Source organism: Pyrus communis, chromosome 6 (genome assembly GCF_963583255.1).
Source record: "Pyrus communis chromosome 6, drPyrComm1.1, whole genome shotgun sequence".
In the NCBI taxonomy this organism is placed as follows: Eukaryota; Viridiplantae; Streptophyta; class Magnoliopsida; order Rosales; family Rosaceae; genus Pyrus; species Pyrus communis.
Genome location: NC_084808.1, coordinates 29,727,033 through 29,751,377, shown reverse-complemented (window position 1 = coordinate 29,751,377; position 24,345 = coordinate 29,727,033). Strand labels below are relative to the sequence as shown.

Genomic DNA, 24,345 nt, shown 5'->3' with positions numbered 1-24,345 from the left:
AGATTGACGTATCAAACGTATGAAGAAGATCCATGTCTAAATTTGTAATTTAGATTCCAATTTTGTGCTAATATTTAAAGGGTTTTTTTGTTGTTCAAATTAAGGGTTTACTAATGGAGGCGTGAATCGGTCGTGGCGGGAATGAGATTTTGTTTATTTTTCATGTTTGTCAGTATAGCGATGGGAAAATACAATTAATTACATAATTGTTTACGATTGTCATTGGTTTAAAGTTTAAGATTTCACTTTTATAGGAAATTTTTTTTATTTTGAGTGGAAATTTTTGGTGAAAATGTTAACACTAATATTGCATAAATAATTGTTTTGTATATACCCAAACATAAATATAAACATAAATTAGCTAACATAATATGTCAGTCGTTAAAACTTAAAAAGGGCAAATAGGAAAGAAGGAAAAAAAAGTGAAAAATTAGAAATAAAAAAGCATGGAATGGTTGGGCTATTGGAATTGAATAGCTTGACCTTAAAATAATGGATTGAATACGCAATTTTGAGGAGAGGTTAAAAATAGAAGGTGGGTCCTCCGCCTCCTCCTCCGATGCACAAAAAAGAAAGTAGTTTTGGGTTGGATTGGGGCCCTTGGGGTTGGGTTTTTTTCAAGATCTAAATAGTCCTTTCAAACCAAATAAATTCTGACACTTTTAGATTTGGATGTGGACAGGGATTGGAGGGCGAAGAGGCAACGAGGGCTGATGTTAACATGGGAGTGAGAGCATGTGATTAGGGCACGTCAACACACAGAAGGAGACAGCCTCACAACTTTTTCGTTCCAACTCGAAAAGAAGAAAGAGCCGGCACTCGTCGGCAGGCGGGAAAACATTACCAATAAATTAGATTAAAGATTAGATTACATAGATCCTCATGTCATGACTGCGTAAGGTGTAATGCACTTGTACTGTCGTCCCCCCTTCATCTCGGATCAGGATCTCTCATGAGAATCCTCATGATTAAAGAGTGTGGACCGTTGAATGAAAATCTAACGGTTACAAACAAGGGGTCCCTTTAAAGTTATAATAATTATAGCCGTTAGATTTTCATCAAACGGCCCACGCTCCTTGGTCATGAAAATCCTCATCCTTAGATCAGAAGGGGATCCTGATCCCTTCATCTCCACCACCTCATTTTTTTTAACAATATTTTATAGTAATAGCGCGAAAATTGAGAGTCTCATTTTTTAAAAAGTCTCTTTATCATTTCTCTAGATTAGATAGATCCTCATGTCATGACTGCGTAAGAGCATCCCCAATTGAGGCTTTATTTGCCTTGGGGCTACCACATTTGTAGCTTTAACGAAAATTTTCATCCTCAATGAGCTGAAAAATGGAACTACATCCACCACATGAGTTAGCAACTTCAATCATTGAGTAACAAAAAGTTAGATTACATCTAGTTCCAAAAAGTAGGGGAACCCACACCAAAGTGAGGGCCCAATCTTGGGTCTTTTTGGTTTTTTAGTTTAGAAATGGGTGAGCCTCATTTTTAACTCTAAGGCATGATTTTAAAGGTTTATTTTCAATTGTTTGTTCAATTAAGAAAACGTATACAAACAACAACCATTTTTTGTGCAATTAATTAGAAAAAATGTTGTGCTTTGTGTTTAATTTTCTAAATTGAAAAATTCTTAGGAAATGACGAAATTTAACATTGGTAGTTTAGAGATCTAAACCGAAAATATAAAAAATAACATAACTACATTGTGATAAGATTATCAAATCCAATGGTTGTTATGAAATGAAAATCTTGTTTGATTTTGGAGAATGTGTCAATCAGATAAATAAACCAACGGATGAGATTGAAATAACATAATCAAATCCAATGATTATTATGAATGAAATCTTATACTGTCTGATTTCAGATAAACAAATCAACGGATGAGATTGAGATAATAAAGCCTACAATAGTGCATAAGTGATGAAATCTAATTTTGTCAGAATTTGAATTTTTTAAGGTTAAAAAGTTCATAAACGAAAATTTCATATATAACACGTCAAAAAATCAAGTTAAGAAAAGTTAAGACAAAAATAAATTTACCATGAATTAAATTACTACATAAATAAAATATATAGCCCCATATAGAGTAAAAAAGATATATAGCCCATATAGAGTCTGAAAGATATATAGCCCCTTATTGAGAGAAATTCTATTAATTTCTTTCCCTTATTTTAAACATTTTACAACTAATTAAAATTGTAAAAATTGCAACAAAAAAATAAAAATTAAAAATAAAATGGTTATCAAATGAGATAATCAAATGAGAGTATGAAACGCAAAGTACTACAAAGATGGTGTAGAAACTCCAAAGTTAAAGATATAAAATGACACCGTTGGTAGCCACTATACAATTGTTTTTCAAAGCAAACCCAACTACAACCTTAATACTTACAAATTAACAAGAATTATATATCTTTGTGCCTTTTGATGATGAGAACATAATGTAGTTGGACAGTTGAAATTAATGTAAAAAATAGAATTTTGGTACATATATGTTAATTAATTAACATATTCGTTTTTTGTTAAACGTAAAAGTTTGGGGTAATTAAAGACAAAAGGTTAATTGTGCTAAAAGAAAAGAGTGAGATGGATTGATGGATGGATGTTTGGAAAATTTGGTGGCTGAAGCTTGAAGTAGTACTATCGATGATTCGATCCATCTAATGAAACACGAACACGTTGCCATGTGAAGAACCATAAATTTGGATCAACTACAAATAATATATAAGTTAATAAAGAGAATAATGAACCGTCCAAGAGGAAATGAAGATTTGGTCAAATAAATGAGCGTTTGAAATTTTCTTCTTGTTTGTTTGTAGAGTACGTGTCCTCTTTCAATATCGATCGGTCTGCTGCGAGCCTTCTCACGAGTTACAACAACACTGCTTCCTACGTAATTAATCAGATTATCTTATCGATATTACGTGTGAGTGAGTTTTGCGGTCAAACTTTTGACCTAATTAATAAACTAATCATATGTATACCTCATAATTCATTCGTATGATATGACAGCCAACCGAACCAGGCAGCCAACCAGAAGAAAATACCCGGATGCATGGAAAAGCCGAAACCAACCGACGTACCAACCAAATGCGAATAATCAGACTAAGCAAGCTCGTTTAAGTTTTAATTATGGGCCCAATACCCCAGCAGCGTGTCATTAATTAATTTCATTTTGGGAATATGGAAGGTCGAGTCGAGTGGTAGAAAGAAATGAATGACCTGTAGGTTACATATTAGGTCATCTGATGGGTCGAAGATAATTATGACAAATGTTTTATGCGTACACACACACACATATAAATATATGCATGTATGCATTCATCATTTCATTGGACACGTATCTACATACTCATTGTTGGTCTAAAAAATCCATGTATGCATGCATGCACGTTGTACACACACACACACACACACACACACACACACACAACACATATATGTTGTGAAATTGCATTGCAGCTGTTCTCCATAACTCCATCTAAAATTAAGGAATTGGCCAAACCTTGTTGCCTCTTTCTTAATTGTACTATAAATATTTATTAGGAGATGGATGGATGGAGGTGTACAATAGGAGAGACTGGGTGCAGCAAAAGGTAATTGAAAAGGTCGTTTCAACTTTCCACTATATGCAGGCATATACGGATCGATCATGTTCCACTCCATCTCAATAGACACAAAACCAACTCCTACAGAAAAGGAAAGAGAAAGGAGTCAATGACTCAATGCTCATACAAAAAAGCAAATAGGTTATGGGTAAATTATTACATAAATTATAACTCTAATGAATATCGATCATCTTCTTAATTAAGTTGCAGACTTGTGAGCGTAATGTCATGTATTTTATCATTATAAATTGATTTATTAAAACCCGAAACTGTATTTATACCGTTGTTGAAATTTGAAACCATCATACCTGACATATTCCAATTTCCATCGTTTGAGACAAAAGCATTCATATACCATTTAGCTGCAGTAGAGAGAGATACATATGAATAAAGAACGGTACAAGCAAACTACCAGTTTGCCCCGCCTGCCATGCTATATATGTTGTTGTGTTTGCCAAAGGTGGACTGGTGTCGAGTGGACATCTTTTCTCCTAATTACAGCCATAAGAAAAAAAAGTCTATCGTGCACTTATTTTTCATTTCTTATTTTGTTCGAGAATAATGTATTTTAAAGTAACAACAACTCTTACAAAATCGAATAAAGAAAGATAAATACTTACAGAGAGTGATTAAGTCAAGTATTCACGTTGTTTTGATTGGGGCAGATAATATATGGATCTAGTTCTCATCAGTTGGACAAAGCTAGCTAGAAAATTGTAGGATTGATATTAAACAATGCATGTGTTTGTAGTTCTCAATTAGCATAAGCAGATATAAAGTGAATGGATGGATGGATGGATGGATGGATCAGCCAACGGAGAAAAATAAATAAATAAAGATGGAAAGGTGGGGGTAGGGGTGGGGTGTGACCTATCAGTCTGACATATCATATGCCCTTCAATAATTAAAGACGCTAACTTAAGCTCGACTCGACTTATAACAATAAATAATAGAGTTGCTAGAAAGCTTTCCGTGTGAATTATCAACTATGAAAAGAGACGTGCTACAAAGTTTTCCAGCCTCCATAAACATCAAGCTAGCTCGACAGATCCCAAGCCAAAAGAACAAAACACGCACCCACCCTGCTTTCCAAGACAAGTTGCACACGTCCAATTTACATATAGTCCAAACTACTCTAATTTACATATAGAAAAATCCCAACTTGGGTGCCAGTCAAGGTCAACTAGCTTAACAAACGTCTGCAGGTTACACGTACGTAATTATTAGTAAATGTTTTAGAGCTAGGTCCCCCGTTTAATTGGCCAGAGGTTGGACCGTTACAACACACACTACCTTGGTTTGGTGGGCTCGGGGGGTTGGGGGGGGGGGGGTGAGGTGTGTGGAAGACAGACCATCACAATAAGAGTGCGCACAGGCACGGGCACGGGCAACAAAAGCATTGCAATTTCATAATTTATCTATAACAATAGAGCTATATGTAGAATCTACATCAAAACCCTAAAAACAAAATAAATACTCCAAAACAACCTATACCCATTTATATATATATATATATATAAATATATATGTATGTATAAAAGACAGCTCAATCTTCCGCCCCGGTAAATATATCTTTAGAAGATAGAGAACTGACTACAAGGAAAGAAAAACTAGTTATGTTCATGTCATTTAGCAACAAGAAGAATAAGATGAACATTTATAAGTTAATAGAACAACGTCTCTGCTCTCAACATCTCCATCAATACAACAGGTGCCGGTCTTCAAACGAAAATACGCTTCTCCATTCAATTCACCATCATGTGATCAAATCCTCCCCCAGCCTGCAGTGCAGGAATCCGGCTCACTCCAACGTTCTGCAGCAGTTGTTGCAGCCACCTCCTAGTAGTTGGATCTTCCTGTATGCATGCATAATACAAGAAACAAAATGAAATCAACAAAAACAGACATAGCAAAATTAACAAACAGCCTAGCTAGTTTGAAACCATAAATTCAGGGGCTAGTAGGCGGCGGAATTAAGCTAGTTTAAAACCATAAATTCAGAGGCTAGCAGGCGGCGAAATTAAGGACACTAAACACCACAAACGGGACACTATTACCAATAAAGCTCATGCTAGGGATTATTGTCCCTATCCAAAAAACTATTCTATGAGGAAGCAACACGAATAAACAGCAGAGATACTTACACAAAGGAAATTGTTAAAGCTAGCATCTCGTAACACATCTGGAAGGCAACTTCTTAAAGCATCACAAGCCCTGCACAATAAAAGACCAAAGAACAAATTTAGGGTACTAATGAAAATATGAACCCAATCCAATGAAAGAGAAAAGGCCAAAGCTGTGGAAAAGAATCAAATAATTATATCGAAGATAGCATAACCAAACCTTGGATTATCTGACAATCGAAGATAGCATCGGATGATGTGTTTCAAAAGGCGTGAGGAGGGTTGATCAGCCAGTGCTGCAACCATGGTCCCCAAAACTCGACCTACGGCAAAAAACCGCTCTGCTGTAGTACAAATATAGTCCAAGCCCATATCATCCAACAAAATCTTTTGAACTATAAATGTGGCAACCTGCCATAACAAGATCCTTCGTCAGATAACTAAGAACTTTTAAACCATCCCCGTGCATCAGAAAGAGGGGCCTTCTAAAAGTAAAATGACATACTTTAGGAATATAGTTCTTCTACAAAAAATTAGGTGTCAGATAGAAAGCATTCCAAAGAGAAACTTTAATGAAATAATCAGGACACTCAACTGTTTTTGAGAGTTCACTGCCCAATTCCATAGTGCGAAGGCACAGTGGAATTATTTCTGTTGATAGAAGGAAACTAATAACTTCTGTATCATCAACCTGGAAAAAGAACAATATAAAAACAATATGATCATAAGAGGCTGGTGAATAAAAATTAGAGCAAATATCGATTTCCTGTATCTGAGCATGCCTCTGTGCAAGAGGAGGGGTGGAGAATGTGGGTGCAACAATAGTATGACAGGGACTCAGGTATTCCCTTGCCTGAATTAAAGATTCATTAGAGAACTCAAGGTTATAGCACAAACAAAGGAAATGGTCAAGAGAAGTTATCCCATAAAAAGTACCTTCACCAGGGCACCAATGACTCCTAAACTAGTAAGCCTTAAGTACTCAAATGGTCTTGCCTTGCTTGTTGTATTGAGAAAAGGATACAGATATAAAGGTATATGAGCTGCAACAGAGAAAAGTTGAACGGGAAGAATAATTTAGAGGTGAATAAGTTATTGCAATTATTAGCATCCGCAGAAATATTCCTATTCTTAAGCAGTACACACAAGGAGAGTTACATGAAAAAGAGCACGATAAAACACAATAACTTAACCATGAAATGCATACTTAAGCACCCAAAGACAAGGGGAAAGACATTATTTCCCAAAAGAAATCGAAAACAAAGACAAAGAAATGCAAGTGAATGGACTTGACACCTCCCTAAATATTTGGGGGCTAAGTCAGCGATTAAGTACCTAATAGCTAATACCATGTCAAGAAACCCTTATAACAAGTAAGCATAACATAATCAGAGGGTAAACTCTTACAACAAAACTACAAGAGAAAACAAGGGAGTTAATGTTCAACCTGAAATCAATGCATCAAGATGATTGCCACCACAAATTCAACTTTTAAACAAATATATGTGTGCAGTACCATATTATATCTAGGTTAGAATTATCTTAATCAGTGTTATGCTGTCTTACACTGCATATCCATATCCATGTTTCATGAGAATAAATCAAACTTTTTAATATGTTGATGTTTTCTACGTAGACATGAGCTTTTTGAAAGAAAAAATAAACTTCAAGAACATAAGAATTAAGAACTTCCATTTTTTAGCTTGCGAAAACATTATAATGGAGATGTCATAGAGAAAATAACAGTTAATGTTCTATGGCATACATTAATAAACAATTGGACAATGCAGAATTGATTGTCTTGATCCGGTTGAATACATTTGAGCCTTGAAGGAAATATAGCTTTATTTAAACAAAACCAAACCAGAAATATAAGCTATATAGCATCATACTACAAGTCTACAACAGGTAGGATAACTTTACACACTATAAAAGATAAAAGGACAAATTACCATTAAGGAACAACATTCTTGTATCGGGGTGTGAAGCTACGCACTGCAAGAAAATACAAAACATAACACAATATTAATAGAATTAAAGTGAGAAATGAAGACTCGAAGATCAGTTACTGAGAAACACAGAATTGATCTTTGAATCTAATCAATATCCATGGTAAAGAAATGAAAACTAGTAGCATAATCATCAAATCCAGATTTCAAAAGATAACAACGACTACTGTCTGATTTTGATTGACATAAATATGGGCTTTTCATTTTTTTTATTGTAGATATGGGCCTTGTACATAATTCATTTACTCAAGCTTAAAATTCAGTCCCTAAGTTAGTTTAAAAGAAACCATAAAAGGGGAGTCAGAAGGTGCTTCTCATATGGATGAATTACAAAATCATAAGTATATATAAAAAGAAATAACATACGTATATAACAGAAATTTGATACTTGAAACAGGAAATCATGTGACCTGGAGAAGAGCAAGAGCATTGCAAACTCGATTGGATTGTGCCGGAGTCAGATTTGGTGGTGATAGGACAGGGTATATTGAAACTATCTCCTGCAAATAAAAATGAAACCAACATCAGGGAATAGCCCCAATATGTATCCATCAAAAATGGAATGTCAAAAAACCTTAGCATATGAAAATCTCACCCTAAATTTAAAGAAATGTAAACATTAAACAGTTCAACAGATGTGATCAGGATAGGTAAAGAAAAGCAACAAAGAGAGTCAGCAACGAGTGAAAACCACTAAGGAACTTCGTTCAACCAAGTTGAAAAATGAGATGGACAATAAATATATGACAAGCATATATCAGATGTAAAACATGTGGGACTTATCCCAAGCTACCAACTTAAACAACAATACAACATACCTGTAAAAGTGCAGCAATAGTACCAAAAGAATTCCACAATAAAGGAGCCAAATCTTGAAATAATTCTCTCTTCTAAAAGTATAAACAGAAAGAAACAAAAATACCTGGATGAGTGCAGCAATAGTACCAAAAGAATTCCACACGAAAGGAGCCAAATCTTGAAATAATTCCTTGTTCTAAAAAATGAAAACAAGGGCACACAGAGTTTATAGGGCAGCATATCAGTGTTGTAATATAAACTGCATAACCACCTAAAGGAAAAGTCACGGGCACAAATATTCAACTATAAAATCTGCTGTAAAAACCTACGCAAGCTTCCCCGTGATCATAAACATATAACTTGTAAAGCATATAGCAATGCATCAATCAAGATGCTCCAAGTCGTTTATGGGTCCTATTTAATAAAGAAAATGGTAAGATCTTGAATGCCCACTTATAATGATGCAACTGTCAAGTTTCCGAATCCAGTCTCTCACTACAGGAAACAAATTCACTTTTCTTCCTCTTGTTAGTTATTAAAATGAGAAGAAAACAACGAAATTACATAAATAATAGTCAGTTACATCCAAAATTACAAGCCTCAGATGCAATGCTTCATTCTTAATATAGGAAGTGACCAATCAAAATTTGCAAAAGTTACCTTTGAAAGTTCAAGAAGCGCGTTTTCTCGAAGATCAGGATTACTAAGGTCAAGCACCAAGTGCTCTGCTGATGCCATTTTACGATCTTTGTTTGCTTGAGCTCCAGCGACACTTGGTGCTGAAACGCTTGGACCTCCGAATGGAACATTTAATGAAAGCGACTGGGGCCGGTTTGCCATTAATTGCAACACCCTAACTTCTCACTACTCAGGTATGAAACAGATTTTACTATCAAGTAGGGGTAGCCAGACTGCACCTTGACGTACTTAATTCAACTGATTAATCAAACAAGAGAGAGTAAGTATGGAAGTAAAGGGCCATAAACAGACGCCATTAGCAAGAGGGAGAGTACGAGAATTTTCCATGGTTACCAAATATTTAAATAACTTTACGTATAAAGTGCCCATTACCAAAACAACCACTGTGTATAAATTGCTATTTTAAGTGTATGGACTGTCAGAAATGAAAGTTCCAAAACTGCAATGTTTGGCAGTCCGAAAAACACGACCTAGTGTGAATTGAGTAACTGATGCAAAATCTTTTCTCTTTAGGTAAATCTTTTATATACAAAGAAGAATTTCCTTCTTGATATTTCGACCTTAAGAAGACAAAGAACGGAACATTACTGCAAACGAACAGAAAGAAAAACGTATGCGTATTCCTACAAAAATTATGAAATTTCTCTCACAGGCAGACAGAAACACACAGGGAGAAAATAGCAATTCAAGGTAGACTGGAATTGTTTAACATCATCCTGGGTTTGTAAATCACCCCCTAATCGCTCAGGAACAGAAAAAAGAGGGGGGGGGGGGAAGAGCATGCATCAGGAACACATACTAAATTGCTGCCACAATTGCATGAAATGAAGAGAAATTTCGAAGAGAAATTTACGCCACCCGATTCACATATACAGCAGAATCACCAAGTTTATAAAAGCAATTAAGCATCACTGATTTAAACTAAACATGAACAGATTCTTACGCTTAAAATAATGATACCACAAAACAGATGAAACCCATCTCATCAACCTTTTCAGACAACTTAATACGTAGATTCATTGTCGATATCAAAGCATGAATTTAATAATTAAAGATAAAATTAAAAGATGAAGGGAGGAGGAGGAGATGATTTGGTGGTCGGTGCCTCACCTAAAGATGAAGCCTTTGGCGGACAATGGAGACGTTGCTGAATGCTGATCTCTGCTCTCTTCTGTCGCTTTTATTTTTAATTTCTCATTTGGGCTTGGACTTCAACTTGGGCCACGTGCGATGAGAGTGCTCAAGTGATAATCTTACCGAAAGGTGCCTGAGTTGGCCCACATGATTTATTGTGGCTTTTTTTTTTTTTTTTTTTTTTAAATTAAGGGGGATTGGGGTGCCCTTAGGTACCGTTTGGTACGTGGGACGGGACGGAATAGAGTGGGACAAGGTGTTCCATCCCACGTTTGGTGCGCCTAAAACGGGTGGAACTAGCTGTTCCACGGGACGAGTTTTGGGTGAATTTTCGTTCCACCTCACCCCCCTGGAACGACTCGTTCCACATCCATGGAACACAAAATTATAACCTCTCCGTCTCCTTCTTCTTCCTCCTTGTTTCCATCCAAGGGCATCTTTGCTCCCGCTCCGTTCCGTTCCGTCCTGTCCCGTCCCATTCCGTTCCATTCCGTCCCGTCTGCATACCAAACGATACCTTAACGAGGACTTGCAAGTTACGGACGGCGGTCATATAACGTCTCACGTCAATAATATAAAAATGTGTTAAAAAATTAACGGATGTTGTCATTTAGTGTTACAATTTAATAACATTTTTCTTTATTTGTAAGTAAGAAGTATTATATTTGAATCTCGTCAAATGCGAATTTAAACCACATTATTATCAGCTAATTGTAGAGCTTAGCCTAGCAGCCCAGCCCCTCATCTTAGTGTAGGTAATATCGTTAGTTCTAAATAAATAAAAAAAAAAAAAAAAAAAGACACTAACATATGTTCTTATATTATTAATATTGGACGTCATTGCGTCGGTGAACTCAATTATAAAAAAAATACTAACAGATGTTCTTATATGTAATCCCCACTCTTATTAATCTCCAAAGCCTGATTAGCTTAAAAACTGATGTTCAAACCAATGCTATACAAAAGCAACTAGATATATAAACTTGAACACATCCATCAAGCATGATCTGTGAAAAGTACACAAATAGCTAGAGTCAGTAATTTTCCGTTTCCTCTGAATTCAAGCCTTCTAAATTGGTTGATACATTCTGTAAACAAATCGCACAACAGGAATCGGGGATGGATGCATTCTATCAATCTCAACAACGGTTTCACTGAATATGATCCGCTCCAAACCTCCAAGCAACAACTAAGCTGTAGTAGGCGATGAAGTAATTCGGTCTCCCTTGCAACCCATTACCAGTTCAACAACACAACAGTATTCTTGATCAAGTAACCCTGCCCACAAAATCTCAAGGAATTCGATCTTCACTTTACAAAAGGCACCCCCGAAGGAATCCGTTGGCCATATTCCTCGTACTGCGGCCCAAAAAACTGCCTCAAGAAATACTCTTCATACGGAATTCTTTGTGCAAAGAAGCGCCAAACTACAAGTGCAAATGCAATTGTTGATACGGGATTACAGAGCATTATTTGAGTACCCACCGACCATATGAAGAAACCACAGTAACCAGGATGACGAACAACTCTATAAACTCCATTCGTAATCAATCTGTGATGCTCTGAGGGATGAGTCCTTATAAGATGTGTGAAGGACTTACCAGCTGTAATTATTGCCATCTTCCGTATGATTTCGCCTATTATGACCATTGCAAGGCCTAAGTTGCTGACCCACCAGTGTTCCTTGAGACCAGGGAACAAAATAATTTCAAAACAGTATTCCACCAAGGAAAAAACCATCGCAAGAAGATAGTTTTTGCTGATCAGAAGTGACTTAAGAGTAACGTTTGATTTCCCGTGAATGCCAACTGCTAAAATGTATTCAGAACCGTGAAAAAATATTACTGCCAGGAACATCTGAGACAACTGTCTGCAGGCCGTGTAACCGAAGAGTTGTGCCATGTTTGCTACAATAGTGTGAATCGACTTTTGGCTCTGGTTTACTGTAATTAGACCTAAGAGGAAAAACTGCCCCAATGAAGTTGCAGCAATCTTTGTCCAAAAGCTGTAACGAAGAAATAAGTTTACTTCAGACATGGCACAGAAAAACCATTATATGCAGTTGAAGCCAAAAATAGTCTCTCGACATCACGCCAAATATGCTTCAACAAGCACATATCCTGCACAAAACAAGATTAAGAAGGTCGAGAATAGTTCACATTTCAAGGCAATCACCAGGATTCTGATATGCTAACCATCTTAATGAATATCAACTATGAAACCATACGCACAGATTTTGAACAAAACAATCAAATCTGACAACACAATTACATGAAATTAAAACACAAAATCAATCAAATTTCAATAATCCAATTTTTTGATTTCTAATTTCAATTTCATGACAAACAAATCACGACCCGCAACTTCGCAAAAAGCATCGAACCTGAGATCTAATTTAACACATGAAATTTGAAAAAACAGAAACGCATACAATCTTAAAAACAAAAGGAGGGTTATTTGGAATACATTAACCTTCTGATTATTTCCAATTCAATTACCACAAAACAGAACGAAAACTGTGATATAGAAAGATTACCTGATGATGATGATTAATACTGAGAGGTACTAATCCGTATGCGTTTGCAGGGGTGTTCTCTTTGCGGTTGTGGGTGAGCGAGCTTACCAAATCCAGTTCAAGATCAAGGAAGAAGCTTCGTTCATATTCATATAGGGTTTTTCTTTTCGTCAAGGCCTGGCGCGAGTCTGTCCTTACTTTTCACATTAATATGATCAAATTACGTCCTGGTCCACCTAGTTTGAGCCAAATTTCATTCAAGTCCTTATATTTTCTTTTTCGTTGAAAGGCCCTATTTACAATTGGTGCTAATTTTTCCAGTATAGTTGGTTATAATCAAGAAGGGATCTATCCTTAGAAAAACTGGCGTTCTTAAACAGCGATTGTGCACGAATTCTTTATACGATGTTGCTGTCAACATACTCATTTGTACTTTTCACATTTTCAATATTTGATATTCAGAACAAATAAATTGAAGAAAATAAATGAACAAGAATTATCAAGAGGGTTTGGAAAGTAAAAAGAGTGTGAATAGCACTATCTTCTTTATATTTTCACAAGGGATTAGAGTATGATGATTTTTTGAAGTGCGAATAACTTCCTTCACAAAATACTTCTTTTAGACAATCAACAATATTTTGAACTTCTTTTCGGTGGTTTAGCTTAATTATCAAATTCCAACCTCCAAATTTTATAGTTTTCAAAATGTAGAGAGGGGCATTGGAAAAATAGTATAGTTTAAAGAATAATCATTTCATTTTCATTTTTTAGCTTTTGGCTTCAACTCTCATTTTTTTGAAAACGGAAAACTTATTTAGTAACTTACTTTCATTTTTAGTTTTCAAAAATAGAAAAAACTCAAGAAAGTGATTTTCAGTTTTTATTTTTTTGAAAACTAAAAGTAATTGTCAAATAAGATTTTAGTTTTGAGGGAAAAAAAAAAAGAGCAAAAACTAAAAAACAAATTATTATCGAATAGTTATAGCTAGAGCTTACGAATAGCCCATTTGGACCTCTCGTTTCTTCTCATTAAATGATTGATGCATAGCAAATCAAGTACGTGATGTCCCCTCCCTCTTAAGAAGTACCAAAATTTTACTTGACTTTTGTAGGCATTATACTAGTGAACTCAGCAGTCAACATCATGATTCGTTGAGGCTGCGAATCAGCGTATTCTTTCACACATCACAGGGAGTGCAGGTATGAAACCTGATGCTTTTAACAAGCTGAATGTTTAAATTATAAGGTTTCCTCCAAACAAAAAGAAGACAAACAATGGCACTTTTCACCCTTGAAGTTAAACCCAACAGCTGAAATATGATAAAATTTGAAACAATCAACTATCAAGTAGTTCCGTCCTGCTACACAACAGTATCGTGTTTCTCAGATTCACAAAGGATCACTTGATTAAATGCCAGATGGGAAATCTAAAAGGGCAAGAAAACAAACACTCGTTCACACTCGAAATCCACTACATTTCAACATCATAACAAACATATTATCTACCCCTGCGACGTCGTAGCAGCCAACTGCTTCACTTTGGCTTGCAAAACTGCCCCGGCTTCATCTGCAATGCTTTTCTTTTTAGAAGCAACCTGCACATAGCATTGAATTCATGATTTCTTTCTAAATGGGTGATAACAGCAATACAAAACGCAGAACAAAGGATCATCACCAGCAAACTAACAATCAAAGTTGAAGAAGTTTGCAACCAAAGGACTTTTATACTCTGGGGAAACGATTCCCGCACAAGCGTTTTCTCTTTCCATACAAACCCTAAATGTTTTTCTATCAATCATCATTGACTTATTCAGGCTAGAAACAAACAGGAGGTGTGCAGAATGCGGAAATCACTTCTCTTTTGATACTCCGCCTTATTCGATTCGTTCCTCAACCAACAAAAGTAACATCTTTCCTCCTACAAGAGCTATTCAACTAAACTACAAGTGAAACCAAGCATCCACAATCAAATCACCCAAACAAAATTTGAAAGCTAAACTGTTCCTACCAATTAAGCTCCTAATTCAATTTAGTACATGAGTCCACAATGCGTAACAGAATAAGTCCCAAACCCTAGCACTATCAAAATCAATGGAAACTACTCAATAGTGAAATATAACTTTTTGCAAGATTACATGTTAATAATAATAATAATAACAAATGAAAAGTTGAACATACCTCGACAAGTTGGTCAAAATTAGATTTGAGCAAGCTGATCTTACGTTCGCAGTAATCTTTGGCCTGAGGCATGGTTTTCTCGATGAAGTAGCCGGTGCCAACGTCGACCAGGACTTGGTGGGCGTCGTGGAGGGTGCCGGGGACATAAAGCGACGCCGTAAGAGGGACGAGCATCTTCTTTCCCTGAGGGCGGAGGGAGAGGTCGTGGAGGGCGGAGGTGGCGATCTCGAGGCGGGCGGTGGCAGTGCGGATGTTGTTGAGGGAGTCCTGGAGAAGATTGACTTCCAAATCGGTTTGTTCTTTGACGGCCTTCAACTGCTCAGGGCTCAGCTTCTCCATCTCCGCTCTCACGTTCACGCTCACCGCCTTCTCCTTCTCCATCTCTCTCTCGATTGATTCTCTAAACACTCTCTCTACACTCCAGAGACTTCTGTGTTTGTTCGCTCCCAACTCTGCGACTCTGCAATTTTATATTGTTTACTTTATTTGCCTATAAATTAGTAAGTTGGACAACGTTATTGTCGAGTAGCCCCTATAGCTCAGTGGTAGAGCGTCAGTCTTGTAAACTGAAGGTCTGTAGTTCGATCCTGCATGGGGGCAACTTGCTTTTTCCTCATTTTTTTATTCTAGTCCACAAGACAATGCTCAACAAAATATCTCACATCCTTGTCATGGCTTGCCTTTGGTTGCTTCTCTACCCAAATATCTTGGACTTGGAGGCTCCTCAATCATCGTCGTCACTCCCTCGTATAATACTACATCTACAAGTCTCCTCCTCCTCTCCTCTTCTTATCTGTCGTCTCTCAGACGTGTGCTTATTAGCAACGTAGAAACAATTAACACCGGAACAGAAGAAATGCCAGCAGCAGCATCTCTGACTCTTCCTCTTCTTCCTCTCTATCCTGCTGCTACCGCTACAAACGCTATAACCAGAAGTACCTCCCCAATCAGATCCAGATCAGCTACTACTTCGTCAAATGTCATAACAATTACCGGATGCAGGGCCGCCAGGGGAAGGCAGAGGAGCGTGGTTGTTTGTTGTTCTGCTTCTAATAATACAAGTAAAGAAAATGCTAGCAGTTCAACTTGTAATATCACAGATTTTGATCTGTACGATCTCATGGGGATCGACAGCAGTTGCGACCGCTCACAGATAAAAACAGCCTATCGCAATCTGCAGAAGCGCTGCCATCCGGACATCGCAGGTCCAGCAGGACATGACATGGCCATCATCCTCAACGAAGCATATGCTCTTCTCTCTGATCCTAATTTACGTTCTGCTTATGACAAGGTACTTATTTAATTTACTCACCATTGTATAATTAATCAACTGAACGACTCCCTTGTTTAATTATGATATAACAAAATTGACCAATGAACTGCCTGCAGGAGCAATCGAAAATCGCACAGCTTCGAGGATACACAGGGAAGCCAATATACTCGGCATGGTTTGGTTCAGAGAGCGAAGAAAGGGCGGTTTTCGTGGATGAAGTGAAGTGCGTTGGATGCTTAAAATGCGCATTATGCGCTGAGAAAACATTTGCGATAGAATCAGTTTATGGAAGAGCCAGGGTTGTAGGACAGTGGGCTGACCCTGAATCCAAAATCCAAGAGGCCATCCAGGCTTGTCCTGTCGATTGCATCTCGTAAGTGTTTTCTCATTTCATTAATTTGCCCCTTGCATTTACATATAAGTATAAATTAATCCGGACGCTGTTATGCTAACCGTGAATGAATCTTTGACTAACTGTTCAATTAGTACCTACATAGTATAGGATTAATCACTTGAACAAATTTAACATATATCATAGGATTGTGGAGAGGGAAAACCTAGCAGCTCTAGAGTTTCTAATGTCAAAGCAGCCACGAGGCAGTGTAAGAATAGGAATGGGGAATGCAGCAGGCGAGCGCGTCGCCAACATCTTTGTTGATGTCAAAAAGTTTCAGAACACATTCCAGGATGCAAAAGATAAAGCTTCTAAGTCGTCAACAGACCTACAAAGTGAAGCAAGACTATCAGCTATTCAAGCCATCAGATCAATCTCCAACTGGTTGTATTGGAAAACACCCTATTCCTCCTATTCAAATGCAGCAGGTGATAAATCCACTACTCCTCTCCTATTATTGGCTGGTAAATCCAAGGATCAGCCAAATATTGGCAAGCTCCGAGATGCAGCCGCTGCTAGGAAACAGGCAAGAAATCATCAGACCACAAGGCCCCTCCAGAGTAGTTCGTCAAGTAACGAGGAGGACTACTATTGGATGCCATTAACCAATGCTCTTCCTGCAGCAGCAGCAGCATCAGCCTCATCAACCCAAAACAACAACTCCAACTCATCAACAACAACAGTTTCAGCCTCATCATTAGACGAATGGAAGCCAACAAATAATAATGCTGTCGGTGATAATGGTTATAGATCACAAGTAGCACAAAGGAGTCCCAACCCCATTAGATGGTTGGCTCCGATGGTGCCAGCAACATTGATGGCTGCAGTTGTAGGTTTACAAGGAGGAGACAGGGCGGCTGTCAGTAATGGAGGAGGGATAAAGGAGCATATAGGTGGCTCTTTTGCGCTGGAGATAGTTAACAGTTCTTGGTTACAGATCCTATTGGTTGCCATTACTTGGTACATCATTGGCACAATCATTGTAGGAATTGCAGATGCCTTCCAGAGCAAGAAAAGTTAGGAGGATTCATAAATCATACTTACAGCAGTTAATCATAAAAAAAAGTGACAATTACATTGTTATATATATAATTAATTTAATTAATACGTAGGATTGTTATAAATTCTGTATGGGATTTCTTTGTCTAATGTAGTTTTGTTTCTCCCTTTTTCTTTGATCTGCAAAGTAGAATCACATAAAAGGAAAGAAGTTGTACGTAGAATCCCGTTTCTGGAATCTGTTGAAATCTAATAGGAAGTTATATGTTTTTATTGTTCACGTGCTTTAACCGTTGATATCTCTAGGAGTCTTGACCTCCAAGCCAAATCTTGCAGTACCTTCCATTTTTATCTCCATGACACTACTTTGTGTGCAAAAACAAGGACTTTCCCTGCCAATTAATTAAGATAGCATCTCAAGGCCTAGATTGTAATAAATTTGGGGTACAAACATGTTGATCCTTGAACAATGTCCCTTTTGTTATCGGCAAAAGAGGTTTCCTATTCTATTTGGACGTAATTTAGAAAAGTATATATGGATTTCTAATCAGCTTGTGATATGCGTATCCCCTTAGGTTCTATCTCTATATAAGTAAGCATCCATACGCGAGAGATTCAACAACGATCGACCAATACTAAGGGCTGGTTCGCGACGAGGAGAATATAAGATTGAGACTTGGGATAAAATGAAGAAGCATATGCGTTCAACTTTTTTAAACCCCAAATATAATCCGAGTGATCGTGACAGTGTGAGCAGTTCAGCCCTAGGTGGTGTTTCCGCTACACAGGTTCAGAATGCAAAGTCGAATTCGAGTGCACATCCTTTCAAGGCTCATAACAGCCATACTGATACCGATACCAATAATGATAGCAATAGGAAAAGTAAAAGTAAAAGCTGTGGAGACAGTATGATCATGGACAAGTGGTGGGAACATCTTCTAAAGGATTTAATTGAAGAGATAGCGAAGCGACTAAGCCTTAAAGATAGAGTAAGAATGGGGCTTGCGTGTCGATCTTGGAGCAGTGCAGCATCAAACTGTTCAAAACAATTAACAAGAACAAGAAACAGCAGCCAGGAATTGGAATCTGTTCCCAAAAGTCTAATTCCATGGGTGATAGAATCTCATTCTTCTCCATATTCAACAAAGGTGATGTGTAGTATGTACAATCCAAGTGAAAACAAAATCTACAACAACCTCAACAGGTTTGCACTATTTCCTGCACCAGTTGGTCCAAAAGATGACGACGCCCCTATTAGAAAGCATGTTGTAAACTACCGGGTAATCCGGTGCTTGGGGTCTGTGGAGGATTGGCTGATAATTTCGGACTGCGTATGGCACAAAACCTGCAGGAATACTAACCTTGAGAGTGCCAAGGTGAGGCTCTACTTGTTCCGCCCAATGACAGGTGATCATGTTAGGCTGCCAAGCCCAGGCCCAACCCCAACCCCAACCGCAAGTTCGCACCCGGACCAACCCAAAAATAAATCATTTTTAAGACAGATGGTGGCCTGTTCAGTTCCCAAGAATACTAGTAACAATGCATGCATTGTGGCAGCAATTGCAGCAGACAGACGTATGCTGTTGTTTTACAGGCCAACTGATGAGAAATGGACATGCCAGTTGAACAATAAAAGAATCTGTGAAATTCAATTCCATGATGATGGTAAGTTGTATGCATTAGAGATGGAAGATATTCGCCGTGTGGTTGTTTTTGATCCCTAAGAAGTTCTTGCAGATTCTGGTCAAAGCACTGAATTCAAGGGCAAGACATTAGATGTAACAGTGCCCGATCTTATTCCTCATGAAATGCATTCTTCGACAGTGTCCTTGTTCAGTTCCTCCAAAGGTGATATCATGCTCTTTTGGCGGGATGAGCCTTATACATTTATAGTGTTGAAGTTGAAGTTTGATGATGCAAATGGTTCACCAGAATGGGTAAAGATGAACGGCAGTCACTATCTCAAGGACGAGGTAATCTTTGTAGGTGGCGGAAGAAACACCTCGGTTCCTAGGTCCAAGCTGGACAACTACTCACCAAACTCGGAGGAGTTTCTAGGATTGGGAGGTGGAAACTGCATCTATTTTCCTAGCGAGGTAGATGTTCGCAAGATTTGTGTTTACAACGTAGCTCAAGGGACAATAGTCAAGTATCCTCCTACCCGGCGTGGACCAGGCGCCCTTAAACCACATCGGATTTCGGTTTGGTTTACACCCAAACCTGTCGTCAAAGACTATACAAGTACTGATCCTGCTCCTGTCGTCGAAGAATGTCATCCAACTAGCACTGACGATTGTGACGAGGAGGATGATGAAGATGCTACGATTTGTTTCTCCAACAATTTCGTGCTGCTACAATCTCTTCATCCAGATTGAATAATATTCGTAATATATAGCTAGCTATACTTACAGAAGATGGAACCTTTTCATTTGTAATTGAGGATGGTATTAATATACTTTTGTTTGATTTTCTACCTTCATCAACAAGGTAATTAGCTACACACACACACACACACACACACACACATATATATATATATATATATATATATATATATATTTCTTTACCACATGAAGTTAGGAATTACCAGTTTGTCAATATCATAGTGGCAATCAATCTTTCTGTTTAATTTATAGGCCAAAATTAACTATACACTATTTCATCAAACCATGAACATCCACTCCACTCTCCTATAATTGAGCGGCAGTGATGACTAGTACGAAGAATAAGGTAAAATTGCAAGATTCAAAACATAGTGACTAACTCTCCTAAATTATTAAGATTGTTTAGTCATCAAACTAGATAAAAATAGATGATCAAATTCGATAAAAGCATTACGAATTGTCTATTTATTTGTTACAATTGTTTTGCTATACAAATCCCCTCCTCAACCTTAACGAAATCATGAATACCTACCTGTGTTCTTGGTTTTGACTTGGACTCTAACAAAAAGGAAAAAAACCTAATTAAATTTGCCCAAAACAAAAATAAAAAATAGAGGCCGAAGCCCTAATCACATCGTCTCAATCGCTCGTCTGAAACTTTATAGTATTAGCCAACTCCAATCATTACCTTTTTGGTTTTCTGCATGTGGGATGTCGTCTTAACAAAATATCACGTCATTTCGAATATTTATCAGTTGCGATGTAATTGCTTAGCCTGAAAACTCTGCCGACAGTAATAGGATCGCTCCAGAATCTTTTTATTTTGAAAAACTTGCAAACATTCTATAAATATGGTAATGGTATATTATTATGAAATCATGAACAGGACAGATCAATTTGTTAGTGTTTTTAATGCAACACTACTACTTGCTGCAATCATATTTTCAACATACCTGTGAAGGTACATGGGACCATCGATAATCACAAGCAGTAGCAGCAGCAATAGTGATAGTGGTGACAATGTCGACAACAAGTGGTCCGACTATCTTCCAAAGGAATTAATTGAAGATATAGTGAAGCGGCTAAGCAGCGTTGCAGATCAGTAAGGATGGGTGCCGTTTGTCGATCTTGGAGCAGTGCAGCATCAAAATCTTTAAAAGAATTAAGAACAAGAAGCAACAGCAGTAGCCAGCAAATTCCATTCCGGCACCACCACCAGATGATCACAAACACATGCTCAGTAAGCATTTCTGTATCAAACACTATCGGGGGATCCAGTGCTTGGGCTCTGTGGATGAGTGGCTAATGGTTGTGGACCGCACATGGCACAGGCCTTGCAGGGCTAGTGGCGGTGAGAATGCCAAGGTCAGGCTCTACTTGTTCAATCCAATGACAGGTGAGCATGTTATGCTGCCATCTCAATCTGCCGACATCCATGTGATCTCGCCTTTCATCTCACCCAAGGATTCATTCTTAGAAAAGATAGTGGCCTCTTCAGTTGCCGATACTGATCCTAATAATAATAATAATAATAATAGTTGCATTGTGGCAGCAATTCCAGCAGGCAGGAATGCTTTGCTCTTTGGCAGGCCAACTGATGAGAAATGGACTTGCCAGAGATGGTACCACCGAAAATGTGGCGATCTTCTATTCCACAATGATGGGAAGTTGTACGCAATGGTGCAGGAAGATATCAGTTATCTAGTGGTTTTCGATCCCCAAGAGGTTCTCTCCTCCAAAAATGAGTACAGGGGAAAGACATTATTTGTAAGAGTTCCCCACGACATTCCTGGTGAAATGGAAGATGCGAGAGCGTCCTTGTTCAGGTCCACCAAAGGTGACATTATGCTCTTCTGGCGGAGTGAAGTGGAAGATATATATCTGATGTTGAAGTTGAAGTTTGGTGATCAAACTCGTCAAGCTGAATGGGTAAAGGTAAGCGGTAGTCATGATCTCAAGGACGAGGTGATCTTTGTAGGAGATGGAGGAAACACCTCGAGTTCTATGTCAAAGCTAACCAACTCATCAATCTCCGAGTTGTTGAGCCTGAGAGGTGGAGGTGGAAACTGCATGTACTATGATGGCGAAGAAGTTGTCCGCCAGATTTGTGTTTATAACGTTGCTAAAGAGACGCGAGTCAAATATTATTATTCGAGCAGGAAAAAGGCGTACCGCCTCCTCGGCAGTGGCGACGCACGGGCACCAGACGTCGTTGAACCACAACGTAAACAGGTTTGGTTTACACCCAAACCCGTCGTCAAAGATTACACCTCTTAGTCTTAGACCGACCGACCAAATTTCATTCTGCACAATTTCTCCAAGTTCGTATTTAGATAGCTAATTACATTACAGTGGATTGAATAATTTATTTCAAGCATCAACCACCCAAGGACTGGTCAAGTGCTTGACGCAAATGCATTTGCTATTTGATGATCTATGCAACGCGTTGCCTACAACCTCTCATCTTAAAAATAACTTATTAGACCCATCATCTTCTTCCCAAGTCCATAAAGCACTTTCATTAATGCCACAACGTAAAGAAAATAAGATGTCCGTTAGCCGGGTTTACACATTTCAAAGGTTCAATGCAACTCCAACCAATTTCAAATTACAAGATATTCCCCGAAATGAATTACATGTCTGCAGGGCTTAGTAGCGGTACTTGGTGGAGTAATCCTTGGGAGCAATGACCAGACCGCGTCCCTTCCTTGCCCCGCGGTACACTGTCTCAACAATGTCAATGAACTCTTGCTTGTCCTTAAGAGCCCAGTTGATCTTGTTGTTGTTCCCCGTGCCAAGATCAATCATAATGTGCTTGTTTCTGAAAAAGAACATCACTGTCGATGGATCGTACAGCTCATACATCGTGTTGAAATCAGGAACCTCTGTGATGTCCACAAGGTAAATCACAGCAAAGTTTTTTAATGTCTCAGCAACTGAAGCCAGCACCTCATCCATCTAATAAACCGGACATGATAACCAACCACAAGTTAACCGGCAGCTTTCAAATTAGGGTTAATAAATATATCCAATCTACTGAAAAAAGAGAGTTGATAAATGAAACAAGGATCAGATAAGAGGCTTCATATACATAATACATGGTGAAAAGACCATTATAATTCGGACTACTTTTTATGAACACGGTCCATCTAACTTAAAATTTTTCATCACAATAAAGAAATGATCCGTCTGAAAATAAATCGTTGCCTGTACGAAAGCTAATCACCACAGTGAACACTGAACAGCCCAAAAAAACAGAGAGAATTTCATAGAACACTGAAAACGGTTTACAAGATCAAACATTTACGATATTAGTTGATAATTTGGCTTGCTCGGGAATCAGTTTGGAATATATCAATATACGAGATTAGTGGAATTTCAAAACTGCTTCATACTTGGTAAAATTCTACTAAATTAGTCTAAGCAACTCAAATCTTCAAGCATACTGCAAATACGAAAGGTTTACGTACACCAAAGAATTTCAAAGGATATAATTACTATATGCATATACGAAATTAAACCCTAGCAAAAGTCAGCCACACCTACTCGGTAGCTAAAGAATCATTCCTGATGTCGTCTCTCTCCAAAATAATAGGATTTTACCATGTAATCGAATCGATTTTGAATCAAAAATAAGAATAATAAAAGAAAAAAAAAAAAGAAATTAAAAGAATTGACGATTTAGGGTTAACGAAAGTTGCGAAAAAGGAATTCGAACCTGCATACAGGTCTCATCCCAATCGTGGCCGAATCGGATGAGAACGAGACGCTCCTCCTCGGCGAGGATGGCCTGATCGACGGCCCATCCTGAGTGGAGGTGCGGCAGCAGATACGACATCGTTTCCCGTCGGCCCTCTCCCTCTCACTCTCTCCCAAGCTTTTCTCTCGCTCTAAGAAAAATCTAAAAATAGTTGACAATTTTTTAAGAAAAAAGAAGAATGGATGCTACGCGCCCCAACCAACTTATACCAACATGTAGTCGGTGGGGCATCGTTGCTTTAACGAGTAACATTTTAGAACCGTTGGATGAAACGAAGGGTCCAGATTAAAAATTGAGAAAAGTAACGGACTGAACCCGTATGACCGGAACCGGAATAACCCGCGAGTCCCGGGTTCCGAGCATCTTGGATTTGGCTCTGCAACTGTTTCGCCTCTCTTCCAATTCGTTTTTCGATCAAGAATTAATGAATTAATATTAAAGATAAGAAAACAGCAATCG

At 38.0% G+C, this 24,345-nt stretch overlaps 5 protein-coding genes and 1 non-coding gene across 8 annotated transcripts; 2 read left to right on the top strand and 4 right to left on the bottom strand.

Moving 5' to 3' along the window:
• Positions 1–5,163: 5,163 nt before the first annotated feature.
• Positions 5,164–10,412, bottom strand: LOC137737088 (uncharacterized). Of its 3 annotated transcripts, none has more exons than XM_068476450.1 (10): positions 10,360–10,412; positions 9,211–9,486; positions 8,675–8,746; positions 8,163–8,252; positions 7,696–7,738; positions 6,680–6,786; positions 6,339–6,434; positions 5,964–6,154; positions 5,765–5,834; positions 5,164–5,476 (listed from the first exon to the last, which is right to left on the bottom strand). In XM_068476450.1, exons 2-10 carry the CDS (start codon positions 9,388–9,390, stop codon positions 5,366–5,368), a joined length of 960 nt encoding a protein of 319 aa, XP_068332551.1. In that variant the 5' UTR covers positions 9,391–9,486; positions 10,360–10,412; the 3' UTR covers positions 5,164–5,365. The 3 variants fall into 3 exon arrangements, with proteins under 3 accessions (XP_068332551.1, XP_068332553.1, XP_068332552.1); XM_068476452.1 differs by lacking the exon at positions 8,675–8,746 and adding an exon at positions 8,571–8,642; XM_068476451.1 differs by lacking the exon at positions 10,360–10,412 and adding an exon at positions 10,193–10,336.
• An 856-nt stretch (positions 10,413–11,268) lies between these two features.
• On the bottom strand, positions 11,269–12,900 carry LOC137737833 (protein-S-isoprenylcysteine O-methyltransferase A-like). The gene has a single exon (XM_068477401.1). The coding sequence runs from the start codon at positions 12,418–12,420 to the stop codon at positions 11,692–11,694; it is 729 nt and encodes a 242-aa protein (XP_068333502.1). The 5' UTR covers positions 12,421–12,900; the 3' UTR covers positions 11,269–11,691.
• Positions 12,901–14,189: 1,289 nt separating this feature from the next.
• On the bottom strand, positions 14,190–15,534 carry LOC137737908 (prefoldin subunit 5-like). The gene is made up of 2 exons (XM_068477489.1): positions 15,077–15,534; positions 14,190–14,493 (listed from the first exon to the last, which is right to left on the bottom strand). Exons 1-2 carry the CDS (start codon positions 15,455–15,457, stop codon positions 14,401–14,403), a joined length of 474 nt encoding a protein of 157 aa, XP_068333590.1. The 5' UTR covers positions 15,458–15,534; the 3' UTR covers positions 14,190–14,400.
• Positions 15,535–15,604: 70 nt separating this feature from the next.
• On the top strand, positions 15,605–15,676 carry TRNAT-UGU (transfer RNA threonine (anticodon UGU)). Its single transcript has one exon. It is a non-coding gene; the product is annotated as a tRNA-Thr (tRNA).
• Positions 15,677–15,834: 158 nt separating this feature from the next.
• LOC137737907 (chaperone protein dnaJ C76, chloroplastic) lies at positions 15,835–18,020 on the top strand. The gene is made up of 3 exons (XM_068477488.1): positions 15,835–16,367; positions 16,466–16,722; positions 16,888–18,020. The coding sequence occupies exons 1-3, from the start codon at positions 15,933–15,935 to the stop codon at positions 17,762–17,764; spliced, it is 1,569 nt and encodes a 522-aa protein (XP_068333589.1). The 5' UTR covers positions 15,835–15,932; the 3' UTR covers positions 17,765–18,020.
• Positions 18,021–22,619: 4,599 nt separating this feature from the next.
• Positions 22,620–24,055, bottom strand: LOC137737122 (thioredoxin-like protein YLS8). Its single transcript, XM_068476505.1, has 2 exons — positions 23,845–24,055; positions 22,620–23,084 (listed from the first exon to the last, which is right to left on the bottom strand). Exons 1-2 carry the CDS (start codon positions 23,962–23,964, stop codon positions 22,776–22,778), a joined length of 429 nt encoding a protein of 142 aa, XP_068332606.1. The 5' UTR covers positions 23,965–24,055; the 3' UTR covers positions 22,620–22,775.
• Between the last annotated feature and the right edge of the window lie 290 nt (positions 24,056–24,345).

Bases quoted from the DNA above. Each gene is read 5' to 3' on its own strand.
- LOC137737833 (XM_068477401.1), bottom strand. From the start codon at position 12,420: ATGTCTGAAGTAAACTTATTTCTTCGTTACAGCTTTTGGACAAAGATT.
- LOC137737088 (XM_068476450.1), bottom strand. From the start codon at position 9,390: ATGGCAAACCGGCCCCAGTCGCTTTCATTAAATGTTCCATTCGGAGGT. The intron at 5,835-5,963 runs GTTTGGTTATGC...TTTATTGTGCAG, and splicing joins CGATTGTCAGATAATCCAAG to GGCTTGTGATGCTTTAAGAA. The intron at 5,477-5,764 runs GTAAGTATCTCT...GCATGCATACAG, and splicing joins GCTTTAACAATTTCCTTTGT to GAAGATCCAACTACTAGGAG.
- LOC137737122 (XM_068476505.1), bottom strand. From the start codon at position 23,964: ATGTCGTATCTGCTGCCGCACCTCCACTCAGGATGGGCCGTCGATCAG. The intron at 23,085-23,844 runs GTTCGAATTCCT...CCGGTTTATTAG, and splicing joins GGGATGAGACCTGTATGCAG to ATGGATGAGGTGCTGGCTTC.
- LOC137737907 (XM_068477488.1), top strand. From the start codon at position 15,933: ATGCCAGCAGCAGCATCTCTGACTCTTCCTCTTCTTCCTCTCTATCCT. The intron at 16,368-16,465 runs GTACTTATTTAA...AACTGCCTGCAG, and splicing joins TACGTTCTGCTTATGACAAG to GAGCAATCGAAAATCGCACA. The intron at 16,723-16,887 runs GTAAGTGTTTTC...CATATATCATAG, and splicing joins TGTCCTGTCGATTGCATCTC to GATTGTGGAGAGGGAAAACC.
- LOC137737908 (XM_068477489.1), bottom strand. From the start codon at position 15,457: ATGGAGAAGGAGAAGGCGGTGAGCGTGAACGTGAGAGCGGAGATGGAG. The intron at 14,494-15,076 runs GTATGTTCAACT...TGCTATGTGCAG, and splicing joins ATTTTGACCAACTTGTCGAG to GTTGCTTCTAAAAAGAAAAG.